The following is a 19,135-nucleotide window of genomic DNA, read 5'->3' as shown; positions in this document are numbered from 1 at the left end:
ACAGTGTATAATCAGACAATTGATAATGTTAACAGTATTATTTCTTCTTCAAAATTTGCTACTGCACTGATGTTTACCACTAAATTATACACTCAACAAGTGATGGCACTGTCAGTTAGTCAGAAAGAATGTTGCTTTGCAACAGGTTTACAACCACAAAAAAGGACTATCAGTATCTATTTGAAAAATCATACAGCATATATCAGTACAATGTAGAAAGAAAAGAATCTGTACAAAATCAATCCTGTTCAGAGTTCAAAACTGGAGTTGGTAAATTAAACAGAGTAGATTTCAGGTCAGCAAAGCGCTGTGCTTCAGAATTCCTGCCAGCACCAGCAAGGAGGCGGATGATGCAGTCAAAATTCTCTTGGGATGTTTCTAGGTTGTATTCTTGCACCATGGAGTTAAAAATTCCAAGGGCTTCATCGTGCAACCCTGCGGCATCGCAGATTTTCAGAACCACATTGAATGTGGCCTTGGTAGGAACAAATTTGTTTGACAGCATCCAAGTAAAGAGTTGCAGCGCCTCCTTATGGCGTTGGTTCACTGCATAAGCTTCTATTATCGCAGTGCAGGTCATGGATCCCTTGGACTCTGTTCGATTAAAAACCCTCTGTGCTGCTTTGAGATCTCCACATCTACCATACATGCTTACAACTTCTGCTGCAACTAAAGGGAGTTGTTCCATCCGCAACTTTAGCACCTGACCATGCACTTCCTTGCCAAGTCGTAATGCTCCAATATCACAACAGGCACTCAACATCCTGGTGATAGCAACGGCATCAGGCCTGCGGTTTGTCAGCAGCATAGATCTGAACAAATTAATAGCAGTTAATGGGTCTCCATTCTTGAGGTAGGCATCAACCAACGCAGTCCAAGCTTGTACAGTCTTCTTGTCCATATCATGGAATACTCGGTGAGAGTATTCCAAGTGGTCACATGTGCCATACATGGTGATCAGCGATGTGCATAAGGAGACATTGGGCAAGAACCACCTCCTTAAAGCATATGCATGTAGCTGCTTCCCCTCCCTCAGCGCTTTCAACTTTGTGCAGACTGGGAGAACAGTCCCCACAGCAATGAGGTCTGGCCTGATTCCTTCTTGCTGCATCCAAGCTATGCACCTCAGCGCCTGGTCTGGCCTACCATTGGATGCATACCCAGACATCAAAGCTGTCCACGACACAGCATTCCTCTTCTTGCTGCTATAGAACACTCGTCTACCCGAGATCATATCACCACATTTGCAGTACATGTCAACCAACCCTGCCTGGACCTTTGCAACATCTTTACGATCTCCAAATTTCTTCAACACAAATCCATGAACCTCTCTACCCAAGTTGCGTGCCCTCAACTCTCCAATGACCGGTACGATTGACGTGAGCACCACACAATTCACCTTGACCCCATCCTCCACCATCCACCGGAAATGCTCCAGGGCCTCCCTCTTCATCCCCTTGTGCGCGAACCCAGCAATGGCTGCCCCCCACGCGACCACGTCCCTCTCAGGCATCTCCTCAAACACCCTCACCGCGAGCTTCACCTTCCCGCACTTGAAGTAGACGTCCATGAGCCCAGTCATGAGCATCCCGGGCGCGCCCGCGAAGGCGTTCTTGACGAGCGTCGCGTGCGTGGCGGTGGCCATGGTCATCGACGGCCTGGCGCTCCCGGAGATGGACTTGAGCACGCAGCCGTACGTGTACTCGTTAGCGTCGGCCCCCGCGGCGCGCATCTCCGCGAACGCGTCGGCGACGGGGCCCGCCGCCTCGCCGCGTCCCCGGCGGACGTGCCCGTGAAGGAGCGCGTTCCACGAGTAGGCAGTCGCGCTCGCCCCCGCCGCGTGCTGCTGCATCCCGTCGAGCACCCCGCGCGCGTCGTCAGTGGCGCCGAGCGCTAGGTAGAGCTCGACGAGCCTGGCGAGGAGGAACTCGTTGGTGTCCAGGCCATGGACGCGGAGGTGCGCGTGGATCTGGCGCGCATGCGGAAGGGAGCGGCACGCCGAGAGGAGCGCGGCGAAGGCGGAGGCGGTGGCCGGGACGCCACGGTGGGAGAGGTGGTCCAGGAGGGAGAGCGCGGACGGGAACCGCCCCGCGCGCGCGAGGCGGCAGAGCTCGGCCGACAGCACGGGGGCGTTCTTGGAGTCCGGACGGAGCTCCGCCTGGGACGTGCGGGGCGTGGAGGCGGCGCCGACGACGAGCTGCGGGCGGGGTGGACGCCGCGTGGGGAGTGGATGGGTGAGTGGTTTGGGAGGGGAGATGGGCTTGGCAGGGAGAAAATGGGGGTGGCTGATTGCTGCGAGGGAGGAGGAGGCGGCGGCGGCCGAAGACGCCATGGATGGCATCGTCGCCGGGCGGGGAGGTTTGGGCGTCGCGGTTTATGGAGGGAAGAAGGTTGGTTTGGATAGAGCCAAGTGGATCAGATATTAACGGCAATAAGAAAAAAAAACAACTATTACTCCTTTTCACATAAACAGGTGTGCTTTTTTCATTCAGATTCAGAAACGAGAAAAAACTGCTCAAATCAGAGAAAATGGATGTGTTTGTCCGTTACATTCATTCAACCAGGAACACACGAATATTATATTTGATCTAATTATGTAGAGAAAATAGTTATTATAGGACTCCAAACAACTAACTTATCTATAATAGAACTCCTAAGGTTGATTTCTGTTAAATAGGACTCCAAACGTTGTTTATAAGCTATAATAATATTTCAGGCCTTTTAATCAAATTTGGTAATTTAAAATACATGTATTTTTAGTTAATGACTATATAGCCCTTCAGCCTTTGTTGGCGCACCAATAAATTACGTATATATAAAAACAAGAATGATAAAAAAAACATGCCACACAGATATAAAAAGAGAGAAAACTACCTTCTCTAGCACTACACATAACTTTCTTTTATTGGTGCTCGCCATAGAGGAGGGAAGGTGATGTCATAGAAAAGAAATGCAAATGCTTTATGACCACAAACATTGAGTTTGGATGTAATTGGAGCGCGTGTAGTGGTAGAAGTGTTGGGTCTTCGTCCAACATGACCTTGTCCCAAAGGTCAGTTAGTAACAAATCATTGACCATGTCAATCTCATTCTAATTGAAGTTATTGCTTTCCTTACTCAAATTAGTATAGTAATAACTTTTGAATTTAAGATACCATGCACAACATTTAGATGATAGCTTTCGGTTATTTTTTTCTCGCTAATGAGATCAATCCATCACTTGCGTAGTTGATTGTTGTATGGCATTTCCAACCTATGCAAGCTCATTAGTACCAATAGTAATAGCAAAATAGAAAGACTACTATTAGCAATTTCCAAACGGGGATGGTAATTTCAAAAGCAACCGGAGAAATACAAGGGTAATGGAATGCTATGCCTCCATCTTGAGAACCGATGTCACTCAACAACACCACCAACACAAATATGTAGCAGTATTAGTTGAACTCATGTTGTAGTTGTTTAAGATATTTGGTAATATTCATCTAACCACATGTGGAAGGGTCGTCACATTTAAGGCAACAATGTTTCCGCTCATATTGTTTCTAAAGAACACTAGACTAATGTGCATGTATGTCATAAGCGGTATTATTCCACTCACAATGGGTTAGGGCATGGTTACGATTGGTTTCAACGACTACATGTGTGGTGGTGTAAACATCAAGGGTAAAGGCATTTAACAAACACATGTTGGTGGTAAAAGAGGAGGACAATAAGTAAAGGGATAATATTGGGAAAAATGGATATGAAATTGTTGCATAGGGTATTTCTCATAAGGAGGTCAACAGGATTTCAATGGCTAATCAATCACCTTTCGTGGTGCTTCCTGGAAGGCCTCAAGTGAGGAGAGTTCCACTTCGTTTGATGTGTGCATATGGCATCATTTAGAAAATCATAGGACTCAGTGGACTCAATAATACCAGAGTCTATCATATCAGTAGATTTCTGGTGGTTCACGCAAGGCCCTAAGGTCTCGGTGAGAGTACACATTGTACTCATTCTTTGCCATATCACTAGTTTAATCTAGCTTAATATGACTATTAATACCCCTCACAGAAGTGCTAATATCACTTGGATGAACAACTAATGCTCTTGGGTGGCTTAGATGCCGTCTCTACAATCTACACCTTCACTTGGTCTCTAGCCTCCCCAAAACATAAGAGTTAATGATCATATCAGTGGCCATAATCTATATCTATATCTATATCTATATCTAATAAATTCCACTAGCACGCGCTCTCTTCATACATGCTACCCTCATCGTAAGCTACTAGCATGTGCAATTATAATAGTTATATATTCTTAAGCTATTGACATCCACTAACATCGCTTAATTGTTCACATCTACATGCCACACTATATCCAATAATATTTGTTATTGACAGTTTATTCTTTCATATAAGTAATAAAATAAATATAAGTAGTCTAATTTCACTTCAAATCATCTGTGATATAGATAGTAACACGTTGGATATATTTCTAATTTTCTAAAAGTACAATGGCAGAAAATAGAAGTACTCATTCATTTCCAAGGTATATTTCACTTAAACTTTGTACAAATCAAATTTATTTAACTCAGACTAATTTTATGGAAAAACGTTACAACACTAAAATTTGATAGTGCATTTATTTGAACTTATTGATGTTGATTTTTGTTATAAATCTGGCCAAATCTAGAAAGAAAATTGACATTGAATAAAACTAAAATTAATTTTTTTTTATTTTTTAAGAAACTAGCAGACATTGAAACATACCCTTGCATTGTAAGGAGGGTACACTTTATTTATTGAATTTAGTTGGGTTTCAACCTTAAAATAAAACATAAGTTTATAATAAATGCTAGCACAATAAATGATTAATCTCGTATGCGAAATTGACTCATCTAGCTGGTGGCTATTGTACGCACGAGTTAGCTAAAAAGCGAGTCACACGCTGACATGAGTACCGCAACGTGAACGGGCTTAGAAGACCAACCCATCATATGAGTGATGTAATGAAAACTCTATCCCAAGAAAATGAAAATATGGCCTTTTATGAAGTCAAACAATCTTAATTTTACTAGCAGATTTATAAAAACCAGTATCAACATTTATATCTTTAAATAATTTATTACAAAAACTATATTAATCAAATAATATTTGTTACACATCATAAACATTAATAGTTTTTCACATTTTATATTTATTTAAGTTTGAAATTATTTGACTCTAGACATTCTTTTCTTTTCTTTTATTTAGGGAGGAGGTAGAAACACAGAAAACTATCGAGCTACTGAGTTGGCTGAGGCCTTGTTTAGTTTCTAAAAAATTTTAAGATTTTTCGTCACATCAAATCTTGTAGCACATGTATGAAGCATTAAATATATATGAAAATAAAAACTAACTACACAGTTTGTCTGTAAATCATGAGATGAATTTTTTGAGCTTAGCTAGTCTATAATTGGATAATATTTGTCAAATAAAAACAAAAGTGCTACAGTGCCTTAAAACCCAAATTTTTGAGAACTGAACAAGGCCTGAGTTTTATAGAAGGAATGAAGACCAGAAAGCGCAAAGGCGACCGCGATCCAGGCCCAACTGCCCAAGTGCGGAAATGCCCATCATCCATCGGTTGGTCTAGCCCACCGCCCGCCACAGGGCACACACACACAGGCTAATAAAATTCCCCAATCCAGCACACCCAGATCTCGCACGCGGCAGTGGCGACGAATCTCGCGGGTGCGGAGGCGCGACGGAGGCGGTGCAGACTCCGACGAACTCGCAGTCACCGGTGGGAGACGCAGCACCACCGGCGCACTCCTCCAGCGTACGTTCTTGCCTCAGTCTCCCTCTCCTCTTCCCTTCACCATTTCCTTGCTCGATTTCGATCACCAACAGCACAGCCGCTTGGAGCAGCTGGTTTGTAGTTCCCGTTAGCTTGCCATGCTCAGCCGAGCACGCCAATTCTGGCCAGATCCAGGCGTCCTTCCGCCGCTCTGTTATGCAAAATCCCCTTTTTTCTTTCGTGGCGACCACCGCGCGTCATGGGTAGCTGTGCTCCTCTAGATCCGGCCGCCTCTGCCAATTTTATTGTCGGTGTACTCTCCTAGATCCGGGCTGCCTTTTGTCAATTTTCATGTAGGTTCAGGTGCAATGCGCTTCCACACGTTTTTCCGGCCCGTTTACAATGTGCTACCCTGAATCTGAATGATGTCAAGGGTAGTGTTGTTTTGGATGACTCCTTTTTTTTTTAATCTTTCTTTACTTTCATTGATCTCGAACGATATGATGCCTGTAGTATACTGGTAATCACATCAGCTTTGCACCAGTGCTATGCGGTAGATATATGTCCCTGATAATAATGTTAATAATAACACAGTTGAACCGAGTGCGATGCAATAAAAAAAATGGCTGTTTGAGCACCTTGATTTGTTTGCAGGTACATGTTCTTGGGTAACTAAACTAAAACCATTATGGTCATCTTCTAATTGTTCCCTGCATCGTGTGATACAACTGATTGATACCCTGTTTAGTGTTGATTTATGTGCAAAACGTGAAGTGTCATATTTAATTTGAGATTACATCACAGGGGCAAACCGGTTGCCTTGTTCTTGTCTTTGATAGCGACTGTTGATTGCTGAAATAAATTACTTTATGTGACTGCAATTACCCTATCATTTTTCCCAGTTCTGACAATCAGTAGTCATGTTGTATTCTCATTGTGATAACTTTGCTGATTGTGTAATTGTTTTCATGTGACAGGTTCATAGTTTAAGGGTTTGGTTTGAATAATTGGAGTCATCAACAAAAACGATACAAAATGGTATGGCTAGTTTGTTTCATTGTCTTTTTACTTTAATCCTCTTGCTAGTCGCTAGGTAGTGCTTATAAACTTATTTAATCTTCTGATTTCAAGGAATCTTTATACATTTATTCCTTTGCTGTCATTGAGTTACTGTATCTTGTTTCTGATATTACCGTTTGTGTACCCCTAGGTGGTTCTTGCAGCTTCGATCGTTTCAAAGTCCGGAAAAGGTGTGGTGCTTCAGTTAATCAGATCCTTCATTATTGCCGATTCGCAAAGGAATTATTTTTGTAACTTATTTATCTGCTATAATAAATCTAGTCACCATATATTATAACACTAACAAATTTGGTGCAATATCTGGTCTACTATGTGTTAATGTTTATCTACCTTTCCCCCTAATTATCCTTTTAAAGAAGTGAACGAACTTGGCTGAGAGCTGTTCTTTTTTTTCTGTTTCCAATTGCAGCACTTGTTTCGAGACAGTTTGTTGACATGTCTCGCATAAGAATTGAAGGATTACTTGCTGCGTTCCCGAAACTGGTTGGAACTGGGAAACAGCACACCTATGTTGAAACTGAAAATGTGCGTTATGTTTATCAACCTATTGAAGGTTTATATCTTCTACTCATCACAAACAAGCAGAGCAATATTCTTGAAGATCTGGACACTTTGAGGCTCCTCTCCAAGCTTGTATCCTACTCTGACATATATTGATCTTCTCATTCGTTGGAATTTACCTTATTTATATAATCCTATTTAATCTATGAATGAATTAAAAATATAACCTAGGGGTTTGGGGTAGGGAAAAGGTTTGTCTTGACCTTTTCCTTATAATGATAAGTATAAGATAACTGTACTGTCTATTCTTGTGGAGAAAATGGAAGTTTTAGGTTTACATTACATCCAAGCTAGTCTAGATTTTTACATACTACTGAGGGGGAAAACATACAAAGGAGCAAACACTTTAAACATCTGATGCTATCTATGCAAAACCTTTACCAATATGAATCTCATTTTTGAGTGCTGTGTATATATCAACTCTTTTTGTCATGGGCATTCTGTGGTGTGTTCTTTCACAACTGTCTCCTTAACATTTGAAAAGGTGCCTGAATACTCCCCTTCCCTGGATGAGGAGGGTGTTTGTAAAACAGCATTTGAGATTATATTTGCTTTCGATGAAGCCATCTCTCTTGGGAACAAGGAAAATGTAACCGTGCAACAAGTCAAACAATATTGTGAGATGGAGAGCCATGAAGAGAAGGCACACAAGTTGATGATGCAAACCAAAATCAATGAAACCAAGGATCTCATGAAGAAGAGGGCTAATGAGCTTGACAAAATGAGGGTCTGACATTTTTTTACCAGATTTAAAATACATTGAAATTCTGTTTAAGTTAGGGTTATGGGTATTTATCTGTCAATTTAGTCTTATTTGACTATGCTTCAAGCAATGCCACAGTAAAGTTAAAGCATCCAATTAGAATATATTTTGGCAATATATGTTTCTCATAAAATATTTTTTTTGACTTCTGCAAAAGCATAAAGAAAAGATGAATTGCTGACCCCTTCAGATATGAAAATTTCATCTAATGAGAGCGAAACACAAGCTATTTAGAGAAAAAAAAATAGTTAGGTTACATCATGAAAGATGTATAAATTGAAATCTCATGTCAGGCTATTTTGGGTATGAATTGCTGCAATCATTTTTTTGGCTTCAATTCATTATTTTCTAAGGTTTTATATTTTTTGGGTGGTGTTCATTGCAGATGGAAAGAGGCAAACTTGACAAAGGAGGATACTCATCAATATCTGGTCCACGCATGATTGAAAAAACTTTCAGTGACATGAGCATCAGTGGTTCTGGATTTGGTAGTGGTTCTGGATTAGGTGGACTGAGCACTGACATGGACTCATTTGCCAGCAAGCCCAAAGGTAAGGAGGCTCCTCTTGCATTCTTGATAAATATTTTATTTTAGAAAAACCAAACTTGTTGCATCAGTGATCAGTTTATGTTGATTTAAATTTGTTCTTTCTTTTGGTATATGCATCTAGTTCTGTTTCATGCTGCTCTTCTCCAGATATCTAGTAGATATAGTACATTTTTTGTTTTTGTTTTTTGGTCAACCACTCAACCATGAATTTTTTAGTTCATGCAAATGTATTGAGATATTTTATTGTTCCCAGCTCTTGTATAATTGGATGTTTGAAAATCATGTATAGTACACATATTACACCTTAATTTTTTAGTATAACTCTGCAGTCACATCATATCTAGGGAGCATGCAGACTCCCAGATTGTTAGGTTTATCAATCTGTTGAACTTTGTAACTCGTACTTAGTTTACAAAACAAGTTGTTGAGGAGTTATTGTTTAAATAGCAAATGAACTTGTGTACCACTGCACTTTGTCTCTTTCATGATACATTTATAACCTTTGTGTGGTAAATTATTTAATTTAATCATATAGTGGGCACGAGTTGGATTCAAGTTAGCTAAACAAAAACTGGAGGGTCATATTATATAGTAAATGCAAACAAGTCTTCTGTTGTTGCGTTCCATTGTTGGTTAGTGATAACTCAATCTTGTCTTTCTTTTGTTCATTATGTACTCAAGTTCTACTCAGATCTTTCATGTGTTGTATTAGGGCAACAAGACTACATTTACCTTATTTCAGTCAAAATACTAGAGACAGTACACGGTTAGCATATGACCCATATTTGATTCTAACTGCAAGCAATATTTCTACAGGTCGTCCATCTACAGCAGCTACTGCACCTGGTAAAGGTTTTGGTATGAAATTAGGCAAGACGCAGAAGACGAATCAATTCCTCGAATCTTTGAAAGCTGAAGGAGAAGTCATTTTGGAGGATGTACAACCAAGTGCAGTTTCTACAAGATCTGCTCTTCCACCAAGTGACCCTGTCACAGTGACTATAGAAGAGAAGCTCAATGTTGTTGTTAAAAGAGATGGTGGTATTAATAACTTTGATGTTCAAGGAACACTTGCTCTTCAGGTTCTTAATGATACTGATGGGTTCATCCAATTGCAGGTAATGCCCTTTCCTAAATTCTAGCATTTTACATTTGCACTTGCTTTTTTCTGTCCCTTTACATTTGCGAATGGAAAGCTTTAACTGTACATTTGCGAATGGAAAGCTTTAACTGTAGAAAGTTCATAATAATATAGACTTTATTTTGTTTTATTTTTCTTGTCACGTGAACCTACACTGATATTGCAATCTGTTTAGGTAAGAACATTACCTTCTGTTGTGGTCACTTTCCAACTAAAACAATTCCTATACTGCTCTTTTTCCCCATGGAAAGACCATTACTTTATATTAGTATGACATTCACCTTCATTTAGCTTATGCTATTTTTAATTGCCAATAATCAAATTAATTGCACAGCAGTATATCATCGCATGAATCAGATTATGAGCTGATTTATCTAATATATGGTTTGTAGATTGAAAGCCAAGATATTCCTGGGCTTAGCTTCAAAACACATCCAAATATCAACAAGGATTTGTTTAACGGTCAGCAAATTTTGGGAGCAAAAGATCCAAACAGGCCCTTTCCGAGTGGTCAAAATGAAACTCCTCTGGTGAAATGGAGAATCCAGGGGATGGACGAGTCATCTTTACCTCTGTCAGGTGGAAATCTTTTCTCTTCTGTCTAACACTTTACCAATTTGGACAATTGGTAACATGCTGTTTCTGATGCAGTCAATTGCTGGCCGTCCGTATCTGGAAATGAAACCTATGTGAACATTGAATATGAAGCTTCTGAGATGTTTGATCTGCACAATGTTGTCATATCTATACCTCTGCCAGCACTTCGGGAGCCTCCAAGTGTCAGACAGATAGATGGAGAGTGGAAGTAAAATTTTCTTTCCTCTTTAATTTATTGATGCTTATGTTCTACTGATGAAGTATATTGCATAAACTTTTTGTGACTAGTGCATGGCCTTATGCCACTTGGTTGCTGTCCTGTTTTATGTGAGGCCCTTTTATTGTTAATGTTAACAAGTCAAATGTGATATCCCCAAGACTTTTGCTGTTATAACTGGTATATCAAACTGTTACAGTATATAACTTGACTGCTGTATCCTAGATGGTAGTACGCTAGGTCTGAGTAAGCTGTGGAATATAAATCTGAATAAGCTCTGCACTGTGGTTCTGAATAAGCTATGTTACTGCATTACTTCATTTCTTCGTGGTACACAATACCTTCTTTGTTTTATAGAATTGAGCACTTCAGCTTGTGCTTGTTGTCTTAGTTTTTTTCCTTGTGCAAACAGGTTGGACTCAAGAAACTCCGTGTTGGAATGGTCTATTCTTCTTATTGATCAGTCGAATCGCAGGTTTGAAATATTTAGCTTGTCATTATCATCCAATTTTGTTGATTGCCTGCCTGTAATTATTGCCTTCTGTACCATTTGCAGTGGTTCCATGGAATTTGTTGTCCCCCCAGCTGACCCATCATCATTTTTCCCCATCTCTGTTGGATTTTCTGCATCGAGTACATTCAGTGATCTGAAGGTTGGTTCCCACATAATTGTCTGAGTCCACCTATGCTTGCTGTATCCCTATTAATTTGTTGTTAATTTTGTCTACCTGAAACTTTTCAGGTTACTGGAATCCTTCCTCTGAAGGAAGGCAACCCTCCGAAGTTTTCTCAGCGGGCTCGTTTGCTCACTGCTAACTATCAAGTTGTTTAATGCTTGTACCACAGTCTGAGTGTTGATCCACTTAAACATATTCCAATAGCAGATATTTGTGATATGCCATGTTATTGCCATTGACTTTTGCAAGCCATGGCACGGAAGATCATTTTGTGTTTGGAAAATCTTTTACTATGTGACTCTTATTGTTAGCATGTTGCACAAATGTTGTTCTGATGTATTGGTACCAGAGAAATAAGTAATGTTCTTGCATTTCGTTTGCCTGCATTTTGTGCCCGCCTTTTCCCCTCTTTGAGAATCTTGTCAGGAGTGTTATCTTGTAATCTGATCTGGTGTAAGAACATCTCCACCAGATCTTGTATCTTTATTTTCCTACAAGTAGTTCTAGGAGATACTCAAAGACAAGTTTTGGATAGGATATGAGAGATCCTCACTCCATATATTGCCAAAAGGCTCTTCCTAATTTTTATTTGGAAAATCTAGCTCCTTCCTCTCACATCTACCCCCGAGGTCGGCCTGTGACTCTGTGAGCACCGAGACAAAGATGACGGTGTCGGTGGCTAGGGTTCCGGCGAGGAGGTCATCGGATAAGGAGAAGAAGCCAACTCAGGCTGGCTATAGGAAGACCAGGCGGTGGGGATGGAGGCTTGGCGATGGTAGCGGCGGCTGGGTCAGGGAGGTGCGGGGGCACCATGGCTGGAGCTCAAAGCTTGGCGTCGTCAGTGAGTGTGGCCATGGTGGAGCTCTGGCGAGAGGGAGAGGGAAGAAGGTGGCTGCCGCGGGTGCCAAGGTTCGCCTGAGCTCGCGTTGGGCGATGGCAGGATGGTCGACAACGGGACAAGGATGAGGAGGGGGCAGGGGTGAAGAGAGGACAACTGCGCGCGAGACGGCTGGAGGAGGAAAACGATGCGCGGTGGGAACTAGGTCGCACACTCCTGGAGCACGTGATCAGTTGTGCTTTATCTTTGTCCATTTTATCCTGACATGTAGGGTTCATGTATCAGTGTCTAATTATTATCATATTCTTCCCTTGCCACTCTTGGCCGTGCCCTCCACCCCAAAGAAACAACTATCCATATTGGATATCTGTAATATCAGTTCGTAAGGAAGGAGAGAAATGATTTAGCAAAGAAAGAGAATGGCAGCCTCATACCTTTTGCCCAGAGGGCATCTTCGTCGGGGGCAGGCTTCAAGGGTTCTTCTATATTTAGATATGACATGTGCGATGGGTCATGTGTTTGGGAAATGTGCGACCAATTGTATTTCTCGCAATGACGCCTCTCTCCCATCACCCTCTCTCATTGGTACCCTCCTCCTCCACCCCCTCCCTTGCCCTCCACCATTGGTGGTTGCTGCCGCCTCACCACACCACCTAGCTCCCAGCCCCGTCCTCCCCTAATCACAGGGCAACGTGTCGCAACTTCGTCCTCGTCTCGCCCTTGCCCGTATCCCCACCGCTGGCGGTCGGTGGCTCCCGCTGCCTCACCGTGACACCACCTCCCTACGTCATCAACTTCATCCTTGTCTCGCCCCTGCCCTTACCCCCCCACTGGCTCTCGCCGCCTCACCGCGATACCTACCTCCCGCCCTCGCCCCTCGACCCCGCCCTACCCTAAACACAACCAGTGAAGCTCTACCACGACGCCCCCACCGCCAACCCTGCCCAACCACTCTCTGCACACCGCCTTGCCCTGCCGCCGCCTCGCCCGCCACCACCGCCGTGTCACATTCGCCGCCTCCCCCAAACCACCTTCTCTACCCGCTAGGGAATAAATCCCTAACTTTGTTGGAACCGTAGCCACCGCCTTGTTCTTCTTTATCTTTGGCGCAGACGCGTGGGCTGGTCCGTGTCTTGCGCTCTGCACGAAGCGCTAGAGTTTGCAATTTAGATATGGATATAGATATAAATTAGATATCTGAGATAGATGATGATAGAGATCTAGATCTTTGCATAGATTCTTTGAGATATTTCGTTGATCCACTTTCAAGATCTATGAACAAGGTGAACTGATCATAGATCAGCTGGTTAGGTTACTTATGGTAGAACCTGTCCACCCGGATTGAAGTCTTCGACTTGACACGAGTACTCACATTTTTTTGATTTATTTTAGGATTTAACGGCTCTATACTTTTAGTGATGTCTATGGTGATTTCGTCAATATCGAGATTTGCTGGTCCAATTTGGTTCTTCGGAGGTGCCTCATAGGGATAGAGTGTGCGTGCGTGTGTTCATAGAGGTGAGAGTGCACTCGTGTATATGAAGGTCTATGTCCGAAATGGAGCCAGATTCAGTGACTTTATAGAGCAAAGTTACAATGTAACTTTGTCTCAATCTCCACCTTCCAACTTGCATCTAATGGCTGCAGAGACTTTCAGGTCTATGAGCCGACAGGAGGCAGGTCAGCACAAGGCATTTCAAGCAAAACCTTCTATATATTTTAGTTCTTGTTTAGTTCTCACCTAAAAACTTTTCACCTTATTTTATCAAATATTTAGAAACATACATAGAGCATTAAATTAGATAAAGAATAACTAATTACATAGTTTGTATATATTTTGAAAGGCGAATCTTTTAAGCCGTCCATGATTAGGCACTAATCGCTATAATCCAAAAAGGTTTCACTCATCCCATCGAATGTTTAGACACATACATAAAGCATTAAATATAGATAAAAAAATAAACTAATTACATAGTTTGGTTAAAAATCACGAGACGAAGCTTAATTAGTCCATAATTAGCCTTAAGTGCTACAGTAACCAACATGTGCTAATCACAGATTAATTAGGCTTAAAAAATTTGTCTCGCGATTTCCAGACGAGTAATGTAATTAGTTTTTTTATTAGTATCCGAATACTACTTCTGATATCCTATGAAACATTTGATGTGACACCCAAAAACTTTTTACTCCCGAACTAAACAAGGCCTAAAGAGAAAAAAAAAATCTTCATTTTTCCTGTCCGCTAACATTAGGGAAGCTGCCTTTGAGATTTTCGGTTTATTTTTATTTTTTACGTTTCCCCTCATAGACTTGTTATTATTTTTTCTCAAGTGTGGAAATATCGGGAGTTAATGGGTAAGGTTAGGAGTAAGTTATTTTTTTTTACATTCCCCTCATAGACTTATTATCATTTTTTCTCAAGTGTGGAAATATCACGAGTTAATGGGTAAGATCAGGAGTAAGTTATTTTTATTTTTTTACACTTCCCCTCATAGACTTGTTATCATTTTTTCTCAAGTGTGGAAATATCAGGAGTTAATGGGTAAGATCAGGAGTAAGTTTTGGAAACACTTGGAGAAGCGGACGGAATTGTTTTTAGAATTATACAGTACAATATAGCGTCTACAACACGTATGTACACTTACCCTAAAAATCACCATAGACGTCTCGCTATTTTACGGAGACGTTGCCTACTACTGAAAGCGTAGCGCCTGGAATAAATCCGGGAAAAATACAAACACCCGTGCCAAGTCGAGAATTGAACCTAGGTGGACAAATTCCACCACAAGAAATCCAACCAACTGATCTAAGACCAAAAAAATTAACCAAAGCAAGTTCTGCTAATCAGTGTGGACAAAAAAAAAGAAAAAGAAATAAAAAAATTAAAAACATACCAAGATCAATAAACTCCTATTCAGGTTCTCATCAGCCTGTTCGTTTGAGAACGAGCTGCTACTAGTGCGCTAGTCATTTTTACTTCAATCTACAAACTGTTAGAAGCTTTTGCTTAAAATCACTTGCGCTGGCCTGCTGTGAGTGGTCTGCTATGTGAGCTGATGAACCTAGAAGTGTCTGCAGCCGTTAGATGCTACTTAGAGGGTGGAGATTGAAGTAAAGTTACATTGTGACTTTGCTCTATAAAGTCACTGAATCCAGCTCCGTCTGAAATTGGGTGTCGAAAAAAAAAAACTATGAACAAGAAAGCCGGTTTTATGATTTCACCCAGCCTGGCAGAACAACGACAGGGCAACGTAGGGTTGGGGTCCACTGGTGCAGGACGGACTGAGCTGGCATAATCCCAGATGCCAGATCCCTCGCCGCGTCGGCGTCGGTCGGTCTCTGCCTCCCTCAACTCCCTCCAACGGTTCGACTCCTCCCAGGCTGAGGTTCCCACGGTTCCGACTTGTACGGCGAGCGACGGCCATCGCCGCCGGCGGACGAGCCCGCTAGGAGGAGGCAGCGGAGGCGCATCGCACAGTGCATTGTAAGTTTGTAACAGGGGAAACGATACCTACGCGTCCGTTTCTTCCTGCTTTTTTTATTCTCTTCTCCTCTCCGGGAATAATTCTATTTCTCCATTGATGAAGCAGACCACTTGATACAGATGCCATTGCCAACCGTGAAGTTTCCAAGAAAATGTTGCATCTAGTGCAGTCACCATCATGACAGCTTAACAATGTTGCAGAGAGACTATGCACCCTGCCAGATTTACATTGTTTCGAAGTTTGGCCCCCGGCGCATCTGAGTTTCAGTTAGCAGGTCTTCAAGCCAGCCATCAAATAGGTGAAGACTATCTCTGTGATTCTGGTGTTTAACAATTTCCTCATCAAACAATGAGGTTGAGTTTCATATGCTTTTGATCTCTCCTCAGATATCTTCCCTCACAAAAGCACAAAACCATGGCTGCCGCTGCCGCAATCATGTTCGCTGGGAAGTTGGCCGGGAACTCGGTGGCAAACGCAACCATATCCTTTTGGATCAGCAAAGCTTTCACCTGCCTGACTGACTACTGGAAGGCTGATGGCTTGGAAGATGTCAAGGGTAGGGTACTGCAGTCAGTGAAGAAGGTCCAGGTTGTATTTGATATCGTTGACCCCGAATACATCAAGGAACAAAGCTCTGCCCTGGATCTTTGGCTGTGGCAGTTCAGGGATGCAGTTGAGGCGGCAGAGGATGTGATAGATGAGCTTCACTACTACGAGCTTAGAGGGAAGGCAAAGGATCATAAGGTCAGTGACTGGGGCTCCTCTTCTGCTAAACTGAAGCATAAGTTTGTCAAGTCTGTTAAACATGTTGGTGTCATGGGCAAGACTGTGAAAGAATTTACTCACCATGGCACGCTCAAGAGGCTGAGGAAAGTCTTGGAGGGACTAGAAAAGGCAGCTACTGAAATTGTGGCTATCCTCACAGTCACACAACATCTCAAAGACATTGCTTCAGGTAGTAAGAGGCAGGTGAATTTTATGAACAGGGATCAGGACACTGGTTCAACATTAACTGAACCATACTTTGTTGGATGAGAAGAGGAGAAACAAAAGATTGTTCAATGGCTGACTCAGGCACCAGTGGAAGCTTCTGAAATTGTGAGGAGTACTCACCATGTTCCTATTCTCTCGGTAGTTGGCCTTGGTGGAATGGGGAAGACTACATTAGCTCAATATGTATGTGAAGAGGATGAGGTTGTAAAGAATTTCAAGGTTATATGGGTCCATGTTTCTACTAGATTCAGCGCAACTTCCGTGACAAGTAAACTGCTGGAATCTGTAACAGGGGTGAAACCTTGTGCAGATCATTTAGAGACGCTTCAGCAGATGCTCAAACAAGAACTCAGGTTTGTAAAGTTTTTCCTTATTTTGGATGATGTCTGGGAAGATAAGAATAAAAAGGAATGGGAAAATATATTTGCTCCACTGAGGAAAGCAGAGAGTGGGAGCAAAATTTTAGTAACAACCAGAATGCAGTCAGTAGCAGATATGGCTGCAAATGCCATGGGGGTTGAAAGAGAATACCTGGAATTAGAAGGGCTGCAAGAAGACGAAAGTCTTAAATTATTCAATCATCACGTATATTCTGGTAGGAATCCACAAGATTTTGAAAATTTAAAACCCATAGGTGAACAACTTGCAAAACAACTAGGAGGCTGTCCCTTGGTAACAAAGGTTGTCAGCGGTTATTTGCAGTGCAATATGGATCCTGACAGCTGGACTGATTTCTTACAAGAAGGCCTGGTACATTTTAATGGAAGTGAAGATGATGTAATGGAAACTTTGAGATTAAGCTACTACTGCCTACCAGCACAGGTCCAGATTTGCTTTCGATATTGCAGCATATTTCCGCAGGACTATGAATTCAAAAAGAAAGATTTAGTGTTGATGTGGATGGGCTCAGGATTGATATCACAACATGAAACAAACCAAGAAGGATTGAAGATATTGGGTATCAGATCTTGGCTGAGTTAACTAGGAAGTCATTCTTTGAAATGAAATTCAAGGTAGTTCAGTATAGTCAGAGAAGAGAAGAATATTATGTCATGCATGACCTGATGCATGACCTGGCAAAATATGTTTCTGCTGGAGAATGCACAACATTAATTGATCCTAGCATGTTGGAAAATGAGAGTGAAAATATTCGACACTTGCGTATTGCTTGCATTGACAAATTTTCTACTGAAGAGATCAAGAAAATCACACGTTTTAAGAATCTGCGCACTGCTATTTTTGATGGTCCAGGCTTGGTTCACAATGATATCTTCAGCATGGTTGAGAATGCTATACAAAAATCAAAATCCTTGCGTCTACTGCGATCAAATTTGGAGAACACATTCCATCTTCCTAAACTTGCTGATTTAAAGCACCTTCGTTATGTCTATCTGCATAGGATATCACTTGAGGGAATGCGTGGGCTTGTGAAACTTTATCACTTACAGCTAGTTGATTGTTTGAATGATTGTAGGGAAGAACCGAGGCAAGTGATGTATTTAGGAAACATGGATCATCTGCGATATGTAAATTATGGGTCTCGCAGAATTGGTGAGTTTCCAATTGGAAGACTCACTTCACTTCAGGAGCTGCACAACTACCGGGTACAAGGAAGTAAAGGTAACAAAATAAGTGCTATCAAGAACCTGAAGGCTCTCCGCGAACTAGAGGTTTTCAGCATTGAGAATGTTGAAAGTCTTGAAGAAGCTGACAATGCAAAGTTAAAAGAAAAACCATATCTCAACTCTCTATCTCTCACGTGGTCAGCACGTGCTGATGCAGAAAATGGGAAAGATGACTTGATTCTTGATCACCTTGAGCCACATGGTCACATTAGAAACTTGAAAATTTCTGGTTATTGTGGTGCAAGACTTCCTATTTGGATTGAAAACCTCCGTGTCAAGAACCTGGTGTCACTTGAGTTAGCAAGATGCATATATTGGGAACAGCTGCCTTCACTCGGAGAATTAGAATGTCTTAAGAAACTTTGGTTGGAGTGCCTTCCTAGCCTACAACAGATTGGTCAACCATCACAACTCTCCAACATTAGATGCATTGGTTCATACCTTCCTCCACATCTTGACACATTGATTGTAAGACGTTGCAAAGAACTGAAGCAGTTACCTATCCTACCACCCAGCTTGGTTCATATGGAAATATGTAAGGTCGGGTTGACCGAATTCCCAAGGATAGGCAACCTACGTGGTGAGAGTATCGAAACCAGGCCATCTAAATTGCAGTTTGTCAGTGTTGAAGAATGCGAAAGTTTGAACTTACCTAAAGGAAGCCTTCTGTTGCAAATACACTGCATCAGAACGATCCATGTCCTACACGTCAGTGACTGTAAAGAACTGGAGTCTGCACCCCTGTTTGACGAAATGATAAATCTTAGGGAGCTCAGTATCAGAAATTGCCCGAAGCTGAGGGCATCAAGTGAAACTGAAGGCAAGAACCTGTCGCCATCACTAAAAAA

General features: G+C 41.9%; 4 protein-coding genes across 4 annotated transcripts; 3 read left to right on the top strand and 1 right to left on the bottom strand.

The window, feature by feature from the left end:
• LOC8084800 (pentatricopeptide repeat-containing protein At1g71460, chloroplastic) lies at window positions 116-2,417 on the bottom strand. Its single transcript, XM_002441937.2, has one exon. The coding sequence runs from the start codon at window positions 2,339-2,341 to the stop codon at window positions 239-241; it is 2,103 nt and encodes a 700-aa protein (XP_002441982.2). The 5' UTR covers window positions 2,342-2,417; the 3' UTR covers window positions 116-238.
• Window positions 5,590-11,721, top strand: LOC8084799 (coatomer subunit delta-2). The gene is made up of 12 exons (XM_002442972.2): window positions 5,590-5,802; window positions 6,738-6,798; window positions 6,971-7,010; window positions 7,250-7,473; window positions 7,886-8,128; window positions 8,550-8,715; window positions 9,531-9,832; window positions 10,248-10,434; window positions 10,507-10,660; window positions 11,082-11,144; window positions 11,226-11,322; window positions 11,412-11,721. Exons 2-12 carry the CDS (start codon window positions 6,796-6,798, stop codon window positions 11,499-11,501), a joined length of 1,569 nt encoding a protein of 522 aa, XP_002443017.1. The 5' UTR covers window positions 5,590-5,802; window positions 6,738-6,795; the 3' UTR covers window positions 11,502-11,721.
• LOC8084798 lies at window positions 15,487-16,810 on the top strand. The gene is made up of 3 exons (XM_021445805.1): window positions 15,487-15,668; window positions 15,789-15,967; window positions 16,056-16,810. The coding sequence occupies exon 3, from the start codon at window positions 16,084-16,086 to the stop codon at window positions 16,702-16,704; it is 621 nt and encodes a 206-aa protein (XP_021301480.1). The 5' UTR covers window positions 15,487-15,668; window positions 15,789-15,967; window positions 16,056-16,083; the 3' UTR covers window positions 16,705-16,810.
• On the top strand, window positions 16,709-18,357 carry LOC110429613 (putative disease resistance protein RGA3). Its single transcript, XM_021445806.1, has one exon. The coding sequence runs from the start codon at window positions 16,819-16,821 to the stop codon at window positions 17,641-17,643; it is 825 nt and encodes a 274-aa protein (XP_021301481.1). The 5' UTR covers window positions 16,709-16,818; the 3' UTR covers window positions 17,644-18,357.

Source organism: Sorghum bicolor, chromosome 8 (assembly GCF_000003195.3).
Source record: "Sorghum bicolor cultivar BTx623 chromosome 8, Sorghum_bicolor_NCBIv3, whole genome shotgun sequence".
Taxonomy (NCBI): domain Eukaryota; kingdom Viridiplantae; phylum Streptophyta; class Magnoliopsida; order Poales; family Poaceae; genus Sorghum; species Sorghum bicolor.
The sequence above is the reverse complement of the archived record's forward strand: the minus strand, read 5'-3'. Positions and strand labels throughout refer to the sequence as shown.